The 21762-nt window shown below is 38.2% G+C and overlaps 1 protein-coding gene across 1 annotated transcript; it reads left to right on the top strand.

Annotated features, from left to right (window-relative positions):
* Positions 1 to 17351: 17351 nt before the first annotated feature.
* LOC135236324 (P2Y purinoceptor 12-like) lies at positions 17352 to 20704 on the top strand. The gene is made up of 2 exons (XM_064302614.1): positions 17352 to 17489; positions 18448 to 20704. The coding sequence occupies exon 2, from the start codon at positions 18460 to 18462 to the stop codon at positions 19537 to 19539; it is 1080 nt and encodes a 359-aa protein (XP_064158684.1). The 5' UTR covers positions 17352 to 17489; positions 18448 to 18459; the 3' UTR covers positions 19540 to 20704.
* Positions 20705 to 21762: the final 1058 nt, after the last annotated feature.

The following is a 21762-nucleotide window of genomic DNA, read 5'->3' as shown; positions in this document are numbered from 1 at the left end:
TCTAATTTGAAGCCATTGGTACCATTGAAAACACCTGAAAACCCATTTAAAATGGATTGAAAACAAGGTAAATATCATGCATACTATAATTTAAATGCAAAATCATATGTATGAGGTCATTTAAAAAAGAAAAATGTTCTCCCTAAGAAAAACATGCATGTATTAGCCATTTTGTATGGTCATGGGTACACATGCTACTAGGCATTTTTTTTGCTTCATTCAAATTCAATAAAACTCATGTCCCAATCTTTCTTCAAGCTGCTGAACACAACCGTAAACTTGCCTCAACCCTCAGACTTACCGTTTTCCTAACCCTAACCCTTGCTGAACCCTAATTTGAGCCCTTAACTCTAATTTGAAGCCATTGGTACCATTGAAAACACCTGAAAACCCATTTAAAATGGATGGAAAACAAGGTAAATATCATGAATACTATAATTTAAATGCAAAATCATATGTATGAGGTCATTTAAAAAGAAAATGTTCCCTAAGAAAAACATGCATGTATTAGACATTGTGTATGGTCATGGGTACACATGCTACTAGACATTTTTTTTGCTTCATTCAAAATCAATAAAACTCATGTCCCAACCTTTCTTCAAGCTGCTGAACACAACCGTAAACTTGCCTCAACCCTCAGACTTACCGTTTTCTTAACCCTAACCCTAGCTGAACCCTAATTTGAGCTGTTAACTCTAATTTGAAGCCATTGGTACCATTGAAAACACCTGAAAACCCATTTAAAATGCATGGAAAACAAGGTAAATATCATGAATACTATAATTTAAATGCAAAATCATATGTATGAGGTCATTTAAAAAAGAAAAATGTTCTCCCTAAGAAAAGCATGCATGTATTAGACATGGTCATGGGTACACATGATACTAGACTTTTTTTTTGCTTCATTCAAAATCAATAAAACTCATGTCCCAACCTTTCTTCAAGCTGCTGAACACAACCGTAAACTTGCCTCAACCCTCAGACTTACCGTTTTCCTAACCCTAACCCTAGCTGAACCCTAATTTGAGCCCTTAACTCTAATTTGAAGCCATTGGTTCCATTGAAAACACCTGAAAACCCATTTAAAATGGATGGAAAACAAGGTAAATATCATGAATACTATAATTTAAATGCAAAATCATATGTATGAGGTCATTTAAAAAAGAAAAATGTTCTCCCTAAGAAAAACATGCATGTATTAGACATTGTGTATGGTCATGGGTACACATGCTACTAGACATTTTTTTTGCTTCATTCAAAATCAATAAAACTCATGACCCAACCTTTCTTCAAGCTGCTGAACACAACCGTAAACTTGCCTCAACCCTCAGACTTACCGTTTTCCTAACCCTAACCCTAGCTGAACCCTAATTTGAGCCCTTAACTCTAATTTGAAGCCATTGGTACCATTGAAAACACCTGAAAACCCATTTAAAATGGATGGAAAACAAGGTAAATATCATGAATACTATAATTTAAATGCAAAATCATATGTATGAGGTCATTTAAAAAACAAAAATGTTCTCCCTAAGAAAAAAATTCATGTATTAGACATTTTGTATGGTCATGGGTACACATGCTACTAGACATTTTTTTTGCTTCATTCAAAATCAATAAAACTCATGTCCCAACCTTTCTTCAAGCTGCTGAACACAACCGTAAACTTGCCTCAACCCTCAGACTTACCGTTTTCCTAACCCTAACCCTAGCTGAACCCTAATTTGAGCCCTTAACTCTAATTTGAAGCCATTGGTACCATTGAAAACACCTGAAAACCCATTTAAAATGGATTGAAAACAAGGTAAACATCATGCATACTATAATTTAAATGCAAAATCATATGTATGAGGTCATTTAAAAAAGAAAAATGTTCTCCCTAAGAAAAAGATGCATGTATTAGCCATTTTGTATGGTCATGGGTACATTACGTGCTACTAGACATTTCTTTTGCTTCATTCAAAATCAATAAAACTCATGTCCCAACCTTTCTTCAAGCTGCTGAACACAACCGTAAACTTGCCTCAACCCTCAGACTTACCGTTTTCCTAACCCTAACCCTAGCTGAACCCTAATTTGAGCTCTTAACTCTAATTGAAGCCATTGTACCATTGAAAACACCTGAAAACCCATTTAAAATGGTTGGAAAACAAGGTAAATATCATGCATACTATAATTTAAATGCAAAATCATATGTATGAGGTCATTTTAAAAGAAAATGTTCTCCCTAAGAAAAACATGCATGTATTAGACATTTTGTATGGTCATGGGTACATACATGCTACTAGACATTTCTTTTGCTTTATTCAAAATCAATAAAACTCATGTCCCAACCTTTCTTCAAGCTGCTGAACACAACCGTAAACTTGCCTCAACCCTCAGACTTACCGTTTTCCTAACCCAACCCTAGCTGAACCCTAATTTGAGCCCTTAACTCTAATTTGAAGCCATTGGTACCATTGAAAACACCTGAAAACCCATTTAAAATGGTTGGAAACAAGGTAAATATCATGCATACTATAATTTAAATGCAAAATCATATGTATGAGGTCATTTTAAAAGAAAAATGTTCTCCTAAGAAAACATGCATGTATTAGACATTTTGTATGGTCATGGGTACACATGCTACTAGACATTTTTTTTTCTACATTCAAATTCAATAAAACTTGTGTCCCAACCTTCTTCAAGCTGCTGAACACAACCGTAAACTTGCCTCAACCCTCAGACTTACCGTTTTCCTAACCCTAACCCTTGCTGAACCCTAATTTGAGCCCTTAACTCTAATTGAAGCCATTGGTACCATTGAAAACACCTGAAACCCATTTAAAATGGATGGAAAACAAGGTAAATATCATGAATACTATAATTTAAATGCAAAATCATATGTATGAGGTCATTTAAAAAGAAAAATGTTCTCCTAAGAAAAACATGCATGTATTAGACATTGTGTATGGTCATGGGTACACATGCTACTAGACATTTTTTTGCTTCATTCAAAATCAATAAAACTCATGTCCCAACCTTCTTCAGCTGCTGAACACACCGTAACTTGCCTCAACCTCAGACTTACCGTTTTCTTAACCTAACCCTAGCTGAACCCTAATTTGAGCTGTAACTCTAATTTGAGCCATTGGTACCATTGAAACACCTGAAAACCCATTTAAAATGGATGGAAAACAAGGTAAATATCATGAATACTATAATTTAAATGCAAAATCATATGTATGAGGTCATTTAAAAAAGAAAAATGTTCTCCCTAAGAAAAGCATGCATGTATTAGACATTATGTATGGTCATGGGTACACATGATACTAGACTTTTTTTTTGGTTCATTCAAAATCAATAAAACTCATGTCCCAACCTTTCTTCAAGCTGCTGAACACAACCGTAAACTTGCCTCAACCCTCAGACTTACCGTTTTCCTAACCCTAACCCTAGCTGAACCCTAATTTGAGCCCTTAACTCTAATTTGAAGCCATTGGTTCCATTGAAAACACCTGAAAACCCATTTAAAATGGATGGAAAACAAGGTAAATATCATGAATACTATAATTTAAATGCAAAATAATATGTATGAGGTCATTTAAAAAAGAAAAATGTTCTCCCTAAGACAAGCATGCATGTATTAGACATTATGTATGGTCATGGGTACACATGATACTACACTTTTTTTTTTGCTTCATTCAAAATCAATAAAACTCATGTCCCAACCTTTCTTCAAGCTGCTGAACACAACCGTAAACTTGCCTCAACCCTCAGACTTACCGTTTTCCTAACCCTAACCCTAGCTGAACCCTAATTTGAGCCCTTAACTCTAATTTGAAGCCATTGGTACCATTGAAAACACCTGAAAACCCATTTAAAATGGATGGAAAACAAGGTAAATATCATGAATACTATAATTTAAATGCAAAATCATATGTATGAGGTCAATTAAAAAACAAAAATGTTCTCCCTAAGAAAAGCATGCATGTATTAGCCATTTTGTATGGTCATGGGTACACATGCTACTAGGCATTTTTTTTGCTTCATTCAAATTCAATAAAACTCATGTCCCAACCTTTCTTCAAGCTGCTGAACACAACCGTAAGCTTGCCTCAACCCTCAGACTTACCGTTTTCCTAACCCTAACCCTAGCTGAACCCTAATTTGAGCCCTTAACTCTAATTTGAAGCATTGGTACCATTGAAAACACCTGAAAACCCATTTAAAATGGATGGAAAACAAGGTAAATATCATGCATACTATAATTTAAATGCAAAATCATATGTATGAGGTCATTTAAAAAAGAAAAATGTTCTCCCTAAGAAAAACATGCATGTATTAGCCATTTTGTATGGTCATGGGTACACATGCTACTAGGCATTTGTTTTGCTTCATTCAAATTCAATAAAACTCATGTCCCAACCTTTCTTCAAGCTGCTGAACACAACCGTAAACTTGCCTCAACCCTCAGACTTACCGTTTTCCTAACCCTAACCCTAGCTGAACCCTAATTTGAGCCCTTAACTCTAATTTGAAGCCATTGGTACCATTGAAAACACCTGAAAACCCATTTAAAATGGATGGAAAACAAGGTAAATATCATGAATACTATAATTTAAATGCAAAATCATATATATGAGGTCATTTAAAAAAGAAAAATGTTCTCCCTAAGAAAAAAATTCATGTATTAGACATTTTGTATGGTCATGGGTACACATGCTACTAGACATTTTTTTGCTTCATTCAAAATCAATAAAACTCATGTCCCAACCTTTCTTCAAGCTGCTGAACACAACCGTAAACTTGCCTCAACCCTCAGACTTACCGTTTTCCTAACCCTAACCCTAGCTGAACCCTAATTTGAGCCCTTAACTCTAAGTTGAAGCCATTGGTACCATTGAAAACACCTGAAAACCCATTTAAAATGGATTGAAAACAAGGTAAACATCATGCATACTATAATTTAAATGCAAAATCATATGTATGAGGTCATTTAAAAAAGAAAAATGTTCTCCCTAAGAAAAACATGCATGTATTAGACATTTTGTATGGTCATGGGTACACTACATGCTACTAGACATTTCTTTTACTTCATTCAAAATCAATAAAACTCATGTCCCAACCTTTCTTCAAGCTGCTGAACACAACCGTAAACTTGCCTCAACCCTCAGACTTACCGTTTTCCTAACCCTAACCCTAGCTGAACCCTAATTTGAGCCCTTAACTCTAATTTGAAGCCATTGGTACCATTGACAACACCTGAAAACCCATTTAAAATGGATGGAAAACAAGGTAAATATCATGAATACTATAATTTAAATGCAAAATCATATGTATGAGGTCATTTAAAAAAGAAAAATGTTCTCCCTAAGAAAAACATGCATGTATTAGACATTTTGTATGGTCAGGTGTACACATGATACTAGAATTTTTTTTTGGTTCATTCAAAATCTATAAAACTCAAGTCCCAATCTTTCTTCAAGCTGCTGAACACAACCGTAAACTTGCCTCAACCCTCAGACTTACCGTTTTCCTAACCCTAACCCTAGCTGAACCCTAATTTGAGCCCTTAACTCTAATTTGAAGCAATTGGTACCATTGAAAACACCTGAAAACCCATTTAAAATGGATGGAAAACAAGGTAAATATCATGAATACTATAATTTAAATGCAAAATCATATGTATGAGGTCATTTAAAAAAGAAAAATGTTCTCCCTAAGAAAAACATGCATGTATTAGACATTTTGTATGGTCATGGGTACACATGCTACTAGGCATTTTTTTTGCTTCATTCAAATTCAATAAAACTCATGTCCCAACCTTTCTTCAAGCTGCTGAACACAACCGTAAACTTGCCTCAACCCTCAGACTTACCGTTTTCCTAACCCTAACCCTAGCTGAACCCTAATTTGAGCCCTTAACTCTAATTTGAAGCCATTGGTACCATTGACAACACCTGAAAACCCATTTAAAATGGATGGAAAACAAGGTAAATATCATGAATACTATAATTTAAATGCAAAATCATATGTATGAGGTCATTTAAAAAACAAAAATGTTCTCCCTAAGAAAAAAATTCATGTATTAGACATTTTGTATGGTCATGGGTACACATGCTACTAGACATTTTTTTTGCTTCATTCAAAATCAATAAAACTCATGTCCCAACCTTTCTTCAAGCTGCTGAACACAACCGTAAACTTGCCTCAACCCTCAGACTTACCGTTTTCCTAACCCTAACCCTAGCTGAACCCTAATTTGAGCCCTTAACTCTAATTTGAAGCCATTGGTACCATTGAAAACACCTGAAAACCCATTTAAAATGGATTGAAAACAAGGTAAACATCATGCATACTATAATTTAAATGCAAAATCATATGTATGAGGTCATTTAAAAAAGAAAAATGTTCTCCCTAAGAAAAACATGCATGTATTAGACATTTTGTATGGTCATGGGTACACATGCTACTAGACATTTTTTTTGCTTCATTCAAATTCAATAAAACTCATGTCCCAACCTTTCTTCAAGCTGCTGAACACAACCGTAAACTTGCCTCAACCCTCAGACTTACCGTTTTCCTAACCCTAACCCTAGCTGAACCCTAATTTGAGCCCTTAACTCTAATTTGAAGCCATTGTACTATTGAAAACACCTGAAAACCCATTTAAAATGGATGGAAAACAAGGTAAATATCATGAATACTATCATTTAAATGCAAAATCATATGTATGAGGTCATTTAAAAAAGAAAAATGTTCTCCCTAAGAAAAACATGCATGTATTAGACATTTTGTATGGTCATGGGTACACATGCTACTAGACATTTTTTTGCTTCATTCAAAATCATAAAACTCAGTCCCAACTTTCTTCAAGCTGCTGAACACAACCGTAAACTTGCCTCAACCCTCAGACTTACCGTTTTCCTAACCCTAACCCTAGCTGAACCCTAATTTGAGCCCTTAACTCTAATTTGAAGCCATTGGTACCATTGAAAACACCTGAAAACCCATTTAAAATGGATGGAAAACAAGGTAAATATCATGAATACTATAATTTAAATGCAAAATCATATGTATGAGGTCCTTTAAAAAGCAAAAATGTTCTCCCTAAGAAAAACATGCATGTATTAGCCATTTTGTATGGTCATGGGTACACATGCTACTAGACATTTTTTTTGCTTCATTCAAAATCAATAAAACTCATGTCCCAACCTTTCTTCAAGCTGCTGAACACAACCGTAAACTTGCCTCAACCCTCAGACTTACCGTTTTCCTAACCCTAACCCTAGCTGAACCCTAATTTGAGCCCTTAACTCTAATTTGAAGCCATTGGTACCATTGACAACACCTGAAAACCCATTTAAAATGGATGGAAAACAAGGTAAATATCATGAATACTATAATTTAAATGCAAAATCATATGTATGAGGTCATTTAAAAGAAAAATGTTCTCCCCAAGAAAACATGCATGTATTAGACATTTTGTATGGTCAGGTGTACACATGATACTAGAATTTTTTTTTGGTTCATTCAAAATCTATAAAACTCATGTCCCAATCTTTCTTCAAGCTGCTGAACACAACCGTAAACTTGCCTCAACCCTCAGACTTACCGTTTTCCTAACCCTAACCCTAGCTGAACCCTAATTTGAGCCCTTAACTCTAATTTGAAGCCATTGGTACCATTGAAAACACCTGAAAACCCATTTAAAATGGATGGAAAACAAGGTAAATATCATGAATACTATAATTTAAATGCAAAATCATATGTATGAGGTCAATTAAAAAAGAAAAATGTTCTCCCTAAGAAAAGCATGCATGTATTAGACATTATGTATGGTCATGGGTACACATGATACTAGACTTTTTTTTTGCTTCATTCAAAATCAATAAAACTCATGTCCCAACCTTTCTTCAAGCTGCTGAACACAACCGTAAACTTGCCTCAACCCTCAGACTTACCGTTTTCCTAACCCTAACCCTAGCTGAACCCTAATTTGAGCCCTTAACTCTAAATTGAAGCCATTGGTACCATTGAAAACACCTGAAAACCCATTTAAAATGGATGGAAAACAAGGTAAATATCATGAATACTATAATTTAAATGCAAAATCATATGTATGAGGTCATTTAAAAAAGAAAAATGTTCTCCCTAAGAAAAACAAGCATGTATTAGACATTTTGTATGGTCATGGGTACACATGGAACTAGAAATTTTTTTTGCTTCATCAAAATCAATAAAACTCATGTCCCAACCTTTCTTCAAGCTGCTGAACACAACCGCAAACTTGCCTCGACCCTCAGACTTACCATTTTCCTAACCCTAACCCTAGCTGAACCCTAATTTGAGCCATAAACTCTAATTTGAACCATTGTACCATTGAAAACACCTGAAAACCATTTAAAATGGATGGAAACAAGTAAATATCATGAATACTATAATTTAAATGCAAAATCATTGTAGAGTCATTTAAAAAAAAATGTTCTCCAAGAAAACAGCATGTATTAGACATTTGTATGGTCATGTACATTACTAGATTTTTGTTCATTCAAAATCATAAACTCATGTCCCAACTTTCTTCAAGCTCTGAACACACCGTAACTTGCCTCAACCTCAGACTTACCTTTCCTAACCTAACCTGAACCTAATTTGCCCTAACTCTTTTGAACCATTGTACCTTGAAAACACCTGAAAACCCTTTAAATGGATGAAAACAGTAAATATATGAATACTATAATTTAAAGAAATCATATGTTGAGGTCATTTAAAAAAAATGTTTCCTAAGAAAAATGCATGTATTGACATTTGTATGGAGGGTACCATCTACTAGACATTTTTTGTTCATTCAAATCATAAAACTCATGTCCCTTTCTTCACTGCTGAACACACGTAAACCTCACCCTCGCTTACGTTCTAACCCTAACCCTACAACCAATTTGGCCCTTATCATTTGAAGCCATTAATTAAAACCTGAAACCTTTAATGGTGAAAGGTAAATTCATATTATAATTAAGAATCATATTGAGGCATTAAAAAAAAATGTCTCAGAAAAATGCATATATTAGGGTATGCGACATTTTTTTCATAAATATAAACTCTGCACTTATGCACAGAACTTGCCCCTCGACTTGTTACTAACCTACGACAATTGAGCCACTATTACCATTGGTATTAAACGAAATAAGGAGGAAAAGGTAAATTCATGATACTATAATTTAATGAAATCTATGTATGGGTCTTTAAAAAAATGTTTCCAAAAACAGATACTTGTGGTCTGACATACTAGACATTTTTTCATTCAAATCAAATTTCCCAACCTTCTTCAAGCTTAAATAAATTCCACCAGACACTTCTAACCCTAACCCTAGCTGAACCCTAATTTGAGCCCTTAACTCTAATTTGAAGCCATTGGTACCATTGAAAACACCTGAAACCCATTTAAAATGGATGGAAAACAAGGTAAATATCATGAATACTATAATTTAAATGCAAAATCATATGTATGAGGTCATTTAAAAAAAAAATGTTCTCCCTAAGAAAAAATGCATGTATTAGACATTTTGTATGGTCATGGGTAACATGCTACTAGACATTTTTTTGTTCATTCAAAATCAATAAAACTCATGTCCCAACCTTCTTCAAGCTGCTGAACACAACCGTAAACTTGCCTCAACCTCAGACTTACCGTTTTCCTAACCCTAACCCTAGCTGAACCCTAATTTGAGCCCTTAACTCTAATTTGAAGCCATTGGTACCATTGAAAACACCTGAAAACCCATTTAAAATGGATGGAAAACAAGGTAAATATCATGAATACTATAATTTAAATGCAAAATCATATGTATGAGGTCTTTAAAAGAAAATGTTCTCCTAAGAAAAACATGCATGTATTAGCATTTTGTATGGTCATGGTACACATGCTACTAGACATTTTTTTGCTTCATTCAAAATCAATAAAACTCATGTCCCAACCTTTCTTCAAGCTGCTGAACACAACCAAACTTGCCTCAACCCTCAGACTTACCGTTTCCTAACCCTAACCTAGCTGAACCCTAATTTGAGCCTTAACTCTATTGAAGCCATTGGTACCATTGAAAACACCTGAAACCCATTTAAAATGGATGGAAAACAAGGTAAATATCATGAATACTATATTTAAATGCAAAATCATATGTATGAGGTCATTTAAAAAAGAAAAATGTTCTCCCTAAGAAAACATGCATGTATTAGACATTTTGTATGGTCATGGGTACACATGCTACTAGACATTTTTTTTGCTTCATTCAAAATCAATAAAACTCATGTCCCAACCTTTCTTCAAGCTGCTGAACACAACCGTAAACTTGCCTCAACCCTCAGACTTACCGTTTTCCTAACCCTAACCCTAGCTGAACCCTAATTTGAGTCCTTTACTCTAATTTGAAGCCATTGGTACCATTGAAAACACCTGATAACCCATTTAAAATGGATGGAAAACAAGGTAAATATCATGAATACTATCATTTAAATGCAAAATCATATGTATGAGGTCATTTAAAAAAGAAAAATGTTCTCCCTAAGAAAAACATGCATGTATACTCTCCTATGTTGACAGTTCTCCATAAAGTTGAAAAAGCACACTGAGAAGTACTTTGCAAAGACCTTCTCCACCATCTTGGACCTTATTTCCTGCCTTCCCAGCAGTCTGATTATTCAATGAAGAATGGATCAGTCGCTTCAGAATGCAGACTCCACTAAAACCGGCCTGACGCAGCACCAGCATTCATATAAACTCCAACCGAGCATTGGCGTAATTTTCAAGGAAGTGTTTATTTTAGACATGAACCAAAAAAAAATTAAACATATCCACACACTCACTCTCACTCACACCTACGCAGAACCGAGTTGAGGGGCGCTGTGTTTATTCTTCTGCTATCTACAAAGGACAGAAGGTCAGAGTTTTATTATAAAATGGACACTTCAATACCTCAAGCTTATAGGTTTTGACCAACATTATACTGGTGAACATACCATAAAACCATTGTTCATTTCACTCCCGAGTTCAGAATTGCTAAGACGTACAGCACTGTGGTATATATACACACAATTACCTGGAAAGGAATTCTAATCTTTAGGATTCAGGATCTGACATTGCCAGCCATCCTTAAACTGTAGAGCAGTGCACACTATTTAGGATGCATGAAGCAGTCAAAATCTAAAATCCTAATTCTTTACTTTGTGTATTGAGTCTGGCCCGGTCTGATGGCCAATGACATATTTACACATTGAATTACTGTGAGGTGGAAATAAAGTTCATTTACTCAGATTTATCAGGTCCTTTGTATTGCTCACTTCCCCTACACATGATTAATAGCTACACCACATCCAGTCCTAATCATCATGCACGTGCTGTTATAGCTGATGAAGAAATTGTCTATGCAATCGTCTCACAGAGAGCAGAAGTCGCAAACAAGGTAGGCGGACCAGCCTACTGAATACAGTCTGCAGCATATGAAAGCATTCAATAAAAAATCCTGAGGCACAAAAACTAAAATAAATAAATAATGGATTTTTGGTGTTTTTCTTTTGCGTTATGTGAACCATGTCTCCAAAAAAAAACTATTCCTGCAAAGATTTTTTTGTTTTGATAAATTGTTTCAGTAAGAAGAAAATTACGGTCAATTGTTTTTGCATCTGTTCACCAGCAGGAAAATCTTTTAACACATAGCTTACACAGGTCGACAACCACGGGGCACTGAACTTCTAATGGTTCCCCCTAACACACCTGATAGAAATCTGATCCTGCAGATGTCTGGATTTATACAAGCCCAATGAAATAGGGCGCTGTTAATATTTCCACTTGCTCAGCTTGGCGCAGAGCAAAGGTGCTTTGAACTTGGAGTTAAAAGCTGAACAGCCTTAACATATTGTAGCAGCTTTGGTTGTTAGGTTTCCCCTACGTGTTAACTGTACAGTGGCCAAGCCATTGAGAAACCAATGTCCTCTGAGACACTGACCTTTGTCATCATGGCAGCCACACAGGAAATCGAAAACACAGGATGCCAGTCTAGAAGCTGCAGAACGGCAATTCTATTGTTAGACTAGAAGTCGATGTGCCAACTGTTGGCTCACAGAGAACAAAGGTGATGACAAAGCAAGATGGCCTCCCACACTTACCCTGTAATGACAATGAGGTTGAACAGATCAGCAGGGCAGTGATACAGCAATTCATTCATTCACATTTTGATTTCTCATCAAACTGATTATGCTGAGGCATCCCTAACAGATTGGACAATACCACTGTCTCATCAGTATGATGACCCATCCTTAATTATTTTCACGCTTCTTTTTTTCACACTTCCCTGTGCCTATTCGCATTGCATTGATTGTGAAGGCACTTGAACAGTAACCAATCTGTAATTCATAAAAGAAAACCCCCACATACAGGTGGTAAAAAGTTTATTCCCTTTGCTTGAGTGTTGCCTGTAGCCTATGGCCTGCCTCCTGGGGCTCTGGTCCAATCACTGAGAGCAGTTTATGTATCTGTCTCCATAAGGAGTACAGCAATGGAGTCTGTGACATACTGTTCCCAAGGCAGGAAGGGATTCCTCGGCCCACATCCATTACCCGTTTTCACGAAGCGCAATGAATCACCATGTCTCCGGGGCAGTTCTCTTTGAACCCCTCTGTCTCCCCATGGTGACAGTCATTGGTTTTCCTCCTCTTAAACATCAGTCATTCTCTTTGCCTGACAAAATGTACATGCAGACACTTTTTAGTCAGGTTGCCCAGACTGTTGTGGTTTGGGTTAGTCTCACTCCATTCTCCTAGTTGAAATGCGCTTATGTTCCACCTTCATACAGTACCAGCCCAAGTTACAAACCCAATCTCACATGTGAAATAAACACAGTCCCCCAACACTACGCCCCAGCCTGGCTGTCATCTCTGTCTCTTCCTGAAACACTGTGGTCGTCCACGCAGCCAGAAAGGGGGATGGTGCAGCTTCCTGAGCCAGTTCTAGCGCACAGCTATGCAATGCACTGCGGTAACCTCATCTGGAAGCATTTACCACTCAAGGTCCCTTGGATTCTTCCCCAGCGGTCTGTGTTTTTTCCCTCTCTCATATAGTTTCAGATCCCCTTCTACTCCAATACTGTTTACATTTACATTGATAGGTCGTATTATGTTTGAGATACGATTCTGCAGGGGAATAGTTCCTATTTTGAAAGAGCAAAAATGGTAAATTAAATTTTGAAAACTGAAAAAGAGAGAATTCCTACTTTCTTGCTTAGAACACAGCCTGTTCCAGGAAAACATGCTGTGGCCACATTTGAGGCATTTACTTGTTGTCATGGTTGTGCCTCCTTTGTGCCCGCCTGCTCCCGCCTCCCCGTAGTTTTTGTCCTTTCTCACGTCCCTTAGTTTGGTCTGCCTTTGTATGTCTCATTATTCAATTATTTTCTGTCTCGTTATTTAATCATCATTCCCACCTGCCTCTCGTTGTCCCTCGCTTCTGTGTTAATTGTGCATTATGTTCTCCTGTGTCTTGTTAGCCCCTGTCTATTTAAGTTCTGGGTTTGCCTGACTCGGGTGCTGGTTTCCGCCTGTGTATATGTATCTGCCTGCTTGTGCTCTTGTGTTCTGCCTGCCTTGTGTTCCATCTGCCTGTGTTCTTCCTGCTTGCGTTTGGACCTGTCTGTGCTCTGCCCTGTCTGTGTTCTGCCCGTACTGTTTCTGTTCCTGCTTCTGAGTTTTCAAGAGTTTCAAGTTCTGCTTGTTATGAGTGCTTTGAGTTCCATTATGTGTTTTCTGGTTTTTGAGTTTTCTTCTGGAATCGCCCCTGGTGGCCTTTTGTTTGTTCTGTTTTGTAAGTAAAGTCTTTATTTGAATCTACATTTTTGAGTTTCGTATTTTTCCCACTCTGCGCCTGGGTCCTAACCCCCGTTGTGTGACACTTGTGCAGTTGCCTATTTGTTTAAATAATTCCTGCTAAGTGTGTTTCTCAAATACCTCACATCAAAATTGACCCAATGCCTAAATCAGCACAATGCTGTCCAACTCAAAGAACCAAAGGCTTTATACAAAATAAAAACATAATTTGGAGATTAGACTAAAAAAAAAAACATTTTCATCCAAAAGTAGAAACCCTGGACTGAAAAGAATTGGAAGAAAAGCAGATGGGTGCACACAACAGCAAACAGACAGGAGAAAAAAAAACCCTGTGACCCAGGAATAGAATATATGAATATTCACATTTGGGCCTGTCAGTCTGATCTACTCAGACAGAATCAACATTATGATTCATATCATAAAAAATTACTTCCGCTAATGTACAGGTATATGGTGCTGTCAGTTTGATTTCTGCACGGGGCTCTGCCTGCTTCCCCACCCATGTGACTGCACCGTGACCAATCACTACAGTGAGAGCATATCATGAGGTATAATTTTACACGAGCAAATGCTATGGAATGCATGTTCCCAGAATGCCTTGTTCTGGACTGGCAGACTCACTTTTGATCACTGTCCTGCTCCACTTGGCATGGCCCTGGAGCACATCTGTGCTCTTCATGCAAGAAGAGCTGTGTAAACACCCAACCTAAATGAGTTTTAATGCAGCCAAAGCTCCCAATCCCCAGTTTTCTTAAATTTGAAGGGATGCGGCTACATTTTAATATCACATTAAAAGTATATGGCTTCTTTCTTCTCCTGAGAAAGAAGCCATATATTTTGATTACCCTGTTCTTACACTTTTCCCAGAAGCGCCTGAAACATAATTAACCATGTAATAGGTGCATATTGAGATGCCCTGTTGCTCCATTTGAGAGTGACAGCTTGTGTATCACCAAGCCACATCATTCTATGTCCTGAATCAATAAGATATCCTTTCACTGTAAACTTGAGGCAAACATCAGAGGTTAACTGTTTCATCACAAATATTTTCTTCCAGTTACAGGAAAATGTTCTTTTTTCTTTTGCAAAAATCTAACTTATCTGTATGAAGGAATTCAGGTTGTGAATCTTGTTATATTCACAGATAAATTAGATTTTTGCAAAAGAAGTGCAGAACCTCTGATGTTTGCCTCAAGTTTACAGTGAAAGGATATCTTATTGATTCAGGACATAGAATGATGTGGCTTGGTGATACACAAGCTGTCACTCTCAAATGGAGCAACAGGCCATCTCAATATGCACCTATTACATGGTTAATTATGTTTCAGGCACTTCTGGGAAAAGTGTAAGAACAGGGTAATCAAAATATATGGCTTCTTTCTCAGGAGAATTCAAATGTCCGAACTGTGTGTGCGCGTGTGTGTGTGTGTTCTTTGATTTTGATGGAACTACTAAGGAACAACTAAGGTTGTTTGAGGCAGACACAGAGGTCATCAGGGGTCATTTAAAGGTCAAAGGTCCAAAATCTCTGTTTAGAGGATTTGAAGATCCCATGAAAACCAACAGTGGTTGTTGGCCACACACACAGTTCTGACTAACGGTTACGGCTATTTCTGAATAAATCCCATAAATTGAATTCTTTTTTGTTTGTTTCTGCTTCTTCAGTCTTCTTCTCTGTCTCTGACCCATAACTACGGTAATCTTTGTGAGTGAAGCTCTGGTAATGGAAGGTTATCATGTAAAGAATTCTCAAGTGAACACACCTCTTACAAGAGCTTCAGGACAAGCAATCTGTCTGTAGGTAGACTCCGTGCAAAAACAGGAAAATATCATCGTTAAAAACACATCACCTCCCTCCTCTCGAATCACCACTCAGAAGACCAGACCAGACAAATGAGTGCGGTCCCTGAATTGTTCCCACTCACGAAAGAGCAGTCCTCACGAAATCCCTCTGGCTTTTCCCACAGGTCTAATGAATGACTGCAGAGGATGATAAAGACTGTGGGGTGATAATGATCCCAAGGCAGAGAGGATGGATGGAGCTAAGGATGAGAGTCAGGTTGGGAGCCATAAAAAGAGAAAGATGGATGCACACTAGAGACATGTTGGCATGCCTGTTTACACAGCAAACACACACCTGTTCACCAGTAAAACCATAATTCCACTCCACCTGTTCATCTGTCATTTCTATGAAAGCAAATCCCTGCACACAGTGTTGGGCTGTCTATTAATCTTTACATCAGGTTAATTTCTAATTTCCTCAATTTGCTTAATTACAGCTGTAGTCAGAACTAAGGATGATTATAGCCTGATATTTATATTGGCTGCATTTTGAAAGATATACTACTGTGTATTATTTACTTTTGTACCTCTGTGAGTGTGCATGTGCGTGTGCTTGTGTCTGCATGTGTGAGCGTGTGTGAGATTGTGGGTGCATGGGTGCATACACACATGCCAACACTTCAAAGATTACTGGAATGATTACTGGAACTGATCGCATGAAAGGCTGCAGGAGCATTCACATGTAATGCTGAGGAAAACACAAATTATCCCCAAATCCCTTGGGAGCAGCCCCTGTACTTCCTGACACAGCAGAACCCACACTGTGCTCAAGAGCTCTTTGTCTCACAGTGGCACAGATGGAAACCGGATCATCTTCTTGAGCCACTGCATTGGGCAAGACTTATTTTAAGGAGACGTCTGGCAATGAGGGTATTTTCATTAGAAGGAGCTTCCTCCGTCTTTCCATATGTCTCCCTTTAGGGTGTTGCAGTCTCCACTGCTAGACTGTATATCTTGCACATTTTTATCAGGTATCTCAGAATGAGCTGCTAGCTCCTTGAAGAACTTCTGTCTCTGTTGGCAAATTACTGGTTGATTTGTGGAATTAAATAATTTGCTGAATGCACATATGATGACACATACAATACCCTATACTGTAATTCTGCCATACCATTTTTTTATATAAATGTAAAACCAAGTAAATTATGGGTTTAAACAAAAATATATGAACAGATGGAACAAGTAGATTATAATAATGATGATGATGATGATGATGATGATGATGATGATGATGATAATAATAATAATAATAATAATAATAATAATAATAATAACTCAAAACTTGATATTAAACCATAATTCAACCATACATTTTTAATCAAGCTTACTTGTTGAGTATCTTTGAAAAAGGTTTAGTTCAAATCTTACATGAACCATAATACACAAGAGTCGGAGCAGTGATCTGTTTACACATGAAAATCCTTCAAACTGAAAAAAATAAAAATAAATTGATAGCCTGATCCTCACGCACAAATGTCAAGGACTATATATATGCATTCCACATACACAACATAGGCTTAATTATACAATTTTGTTTCTTTTTAATTTTATTGCCTTATTTTGAAAGCAAAACGTTCATTGCAGAAGTCAAGCAGGAAACGAAAAGCAGAAGGATAGTTTTCCCCCGCCCCTCAATGTCTTTTTCTGACATAAAAATGTGCTTTCTTTCACTTCTAGTAAGACTCTTAGTTTATAAAGACCTGGGGCCTCCACCAACCTGACGACAGACTACTCAGCACGACCAGAACCAACAGCTAGATGGGTGGATGAATTCCCAGACACCCCTTAGGGAAAAGGTAAGTAATCTAGGCAAGGTCGGCTTACTGAACTACTGAGAAGATGCACTTGGCATTTTTGAGTTTATTTCAAGGAGTATTTAGATAGACATACCCATGGACAACTTGTGGCTTTCACTTCTGTGTTATCTACAAATGGAAGGTCTAAGGTGGTTTACAGAAGTGGGCCCAAGGAGTCAGCAGGGCCTGATAAAAAGACTCTGTTGCTCTCTTGCAAAAAATCCTGCAGAATTGGCAATATGTAAAACTGAGGTTCTCCACAATACAGCTTAATCATCTTTCACATTGACGGAAAGCTAATGTCATGGGGAACAAGTTTGTGCCTTTGGTGGTGGGGTGATGACTAAAGATCTTGATATCTTTGGGTCAGTGCACCGCCAGATGCAAAGGTTAACCCAGTGGGGTATGCTTGCAGAGACAGAGCAATCAGGATCATTAATGTACTGTTTTGTTATTGTTGTTGTCTCCATTTGGTGACTTGGTGTTTTGCTTTGATCTTCGAATATAAGAGGAAGGGGGAAATGGTTCAAGGAGACTCGTCAATACAAATTCCTTCGCCTTATGCGTATAGCCATTTCACTACACACACACTCTTTTTCATCTGTTTCTTATTGTCATTATGCATACTGTAAAATAAACTGCATTCACTTTAACCTGCCATTCCTGTTACCGCTGCACACCGAGCAGTTTCAGGGTTCTAACATAACGATAGAAATTAGGATATTTGCACCCCGCAGTCACTCACCTATACACTAGAGCTGTAGCAAAATACAGTACTGTATCTAAGCAGGCTACTCACACCAGAGGCACGTACGCATCTACAGCACTAGGAAAAAGAGATGCTATTTGACTGTTACTTTACCAAAAAAAACTGTTAAAAACAGTTTTTTTGGTGAAGGTTCCTGTTAGCTCCGGTTTATTGAGTTTTTGTTCAATTTGCCACAATTTCTCCCAACAGAAAGTCTAGAAAATGACTGCCGTGACAGGATTTTCTGTGGTGATTGCTACTCAGAACATGACCAATCACAGCCAAGCACCTGAAGAGTGTTCCCGAAACAATGTGTTGAAGACAGTGATATTCCCAGTGCTTTACTCAGTGCTCTTCCTCCTGGGGATGTCACTCAACAGCCTGGCAATGTGGGTCTTCTTCAACATCCCCAGCAAGTCCCACTTCATTATCTACCTGAAGAACATTGTGGTGGCTGATGTACTAATGACTCTGACCTTCCCCTTCAAGATCATGTCTGACTCCAACCTGGCATCCACGGAATTGCGTGTTTTTGTCTGCCGGTTCTCCTCCGTGGTCTTCTACCTCACCATGTACATCAGCATCCTCTTCTTCGGTCTCATCAGCATCGACCGCTGCCGCAAGACCCTCTGGCCGTTTGCTGGCACGGACCACACCGGCCTGGCCCGGCGCAAGCTCCTCTCCGGGGCCATCTGGTGCCTCCTGTTCACCCTTGGCCTCCCCAACATGATCTTGACCAACCAGACCCCGCCCTCTCCCCACTTCAAGTGCAGTGACCTGAAGAGTGACCTGGGGCTCAGATGGCACGAGGTCGTCAATCATGTGTGTCAGATCATCTTCTGGGGCAACCTGGCCACTGTGGTGCTGTGCTACATCCTCATCACCAAGGAGCTGTACAGCTCCTACGCCCGCACCCAGACCAGCCAAAGTGGCGGAGTGGGGCCGGTGGCGGGGCCAAGGAAGAGCAGGGTGAGGGGGAACGTCTTCCTGGTGCTGGCCGTTTTCTTTGTCTGCTTCGTGCCCTTCCACTTTGCCCGTGTGCCCTACACCATAAGCCAAACGCGGGGCACGTTTGATTGCGCCCTCAAGCTGTTCCTCTTCCAGCTAAAGGAGAGCACGCTCTGGCTGTCCGCCCTCAACGCCGTCCTGGACCCGCTCATCTACTTCTTCCTCTGCAAGTCCTTCAGGACGTCCCTCTTCAGTACCCTGCGGCTGTACTCCAGGCTACGCCGGACTCTGCGAAGGTCGCCCGCTGATCCCAACGCTGGAAGCACCCCCCTGGGAAACTCCTCTTCCTCATAGGAGGCCGGAGCGTGGGGTCACTCAGAGCCTCACTGGACTCTCTTCCGGCCCACACGTAACTGAAAGTGACCTCAAATGCTCTGAGCGTTAAAAAGAGCATTTCTTCCCTGTCAGTAGTAGCAGAGGAGCAGCTTGTTGAGGTGTGTTTCTAGCACCATCTGAGTGCTGTTATGACATAGCCTATGTGAAACAGAGCAGAACACAATTGCCATATTACTATGTCTATAGTGAGACAGGTTGTCTGATCTGACACAGGCGTGTTCTACAACATGAAATTTGTATCACCTTAAGACAATGCAACCATAACACTTTCTGTAAAAGCTGGAGAGGTAATTAATTGAGTCATGTATATATTTGGAAATGACTGGACACTCAGTCCTACAAAGACCTACGCAGCATCTAAGCCATTTGTTCCCCCATGCAGCTGATTTTTTACTAGTCAATACAATATCACATGGTAAAATGAAAAATGGGATCCCTATCAGTATTCAACAGGTGTGTACCATAAATGAAGGCATTTCTAGGACAAAAGAAAATATGCATTCATACCTTAAAGAGACCAAAATTATTCAGATTATTTCTTCATTATCCAGCATATCCAGAAATTGTGTTGTTTGCTTCAATGGCAGGATCAAAAATAGCAATATTTAATTCATTTAAAATGGATTTAATGTTTTGCACAGCCTGATTTCCTCAATCTTTCCTCAACCACTGTTTTCTCATTATGTTTTTTTCAAAATGGCTTCCATCCGTGTGCTTGTAATTGAATTTTCTCTTTTTTCCGAAGTGCTTCTCACAGCCTGCCTCCAGCTCCAGTTCCCAAATGAACACCTCCAGCATCTTCACAGCTGTGATGCACACTGTTTAAGTTCAATCTCAATTACCATCCCACTGCAATTATATATTACTTACAAGTACTTAACCATCTCTCATTAATGCTTGTGACCGCTGAAACCACTACTGATTTTTATTTCACTTAGCGTCCTCACTGTCTGGACCCATTGTGGTAATCAGAACACTTACTATGATTACACTGTGAGTAACAAGTCTTAAATGATACGATTCTTTAAACACTTTGGCCATCCATTGTTCTCATCTAAATTGTTGAGAAAATTCAGATGAATTGAGGATTAATAAATGATTTGTTGACTGACTAAACAATGAATTCATATGTCTGGTCTGTGGTCATTATTACATGGTGATACACTATATAGCCCAAGTACTGTCTTGGGCTAGTGTCTGCAATGTTCTTTTTGGAGATGCCATTTGTAGAGCAATATAATTCTGAGCCATATAGTTAAAGAAAGGCTAACTAAAGTTTACAAAAGAGCCAAACCAGTCCATAGCTTGTGAATTTCATACATAATATGTGGCCCAAAAGAAACCCTTAGGACAGCCCCTTTTCAACAGTCCGGCACTACTGCCTCAAGGGGCTACAGGAATAATACTATTCAGAAAGAAGAGGGTGCCTGATTTAGCAATAATACAGAGGAAGCAAACCAAATGAATAGACCACATGGATGAGGCCATAGGCCTATCAATAACATTGACATCTGAATTCAGTCAATGAGTCTGACCTGAAACTGCAGCCAAGACAACAACCTTATTGTCCACACCATATTCCATTATAAACACTGATTTTTATAAATGTGCTGAACCGATTCAGGTGACAAAGAAAACCAATGTGTTCTAAAATGGCATGTTAATGTACAAGCTTTTAAGTATTAATACATCACAGATTTATAAATAGAGGTCCTGTCTATGGTAGCTCACGGTAGGAGACAGAGTGGTAGATTTTTTGAAACTCTGCTAAAGAACTATCCCTACCCCTGGTGGCCCGGAGAGGAAACTGTGACCACAAGACATTAACATCAGGAAGGGTTTGGCATCTCAATACTGGATTGCTTCAGTCCAGCAGGAGTCACAGTTTCAGGTAGGTGAGTTGACCTCCCGACATGATAACTGACTTAATACGACTGTGAATAATAATAATTATTATTATTATTTCAATTGTTCATTATTATTATCATTAGTAGTTGTAGTATTAGTAGTTGTAGTAGTAGTAGTAGTAGTAGCAACAGTAGTTGTAGTAGTAGTAGTTATAGTAGTAAAAATATAAATGAATAATGTGAAAATTAATCATATTTACAAACGTAATTTTCTACTTCACATGTCACCACAAGATTTCAACAAATCCAATTAATATCTTTGTTTAGATCACAA

This window comes from Anguilla rostrata, chromosome 12 (genome assembly GCF_018555375.3).
Source record: "Anguilla rostrata isolate EN2019 chromosome 12, ASM1855537v3, whole genome shotgun sequence".
NCBI lineage: Eukaryota > Metazoa > Chordata > Actinopteri > Anguilliformes > Anguillidae > Anguilla > Anguilla rostrata.
Note: the sequence above shows the minus strand (reverse complement) of the source record. Positions and strands in the feature narration are given on the sequence as shown.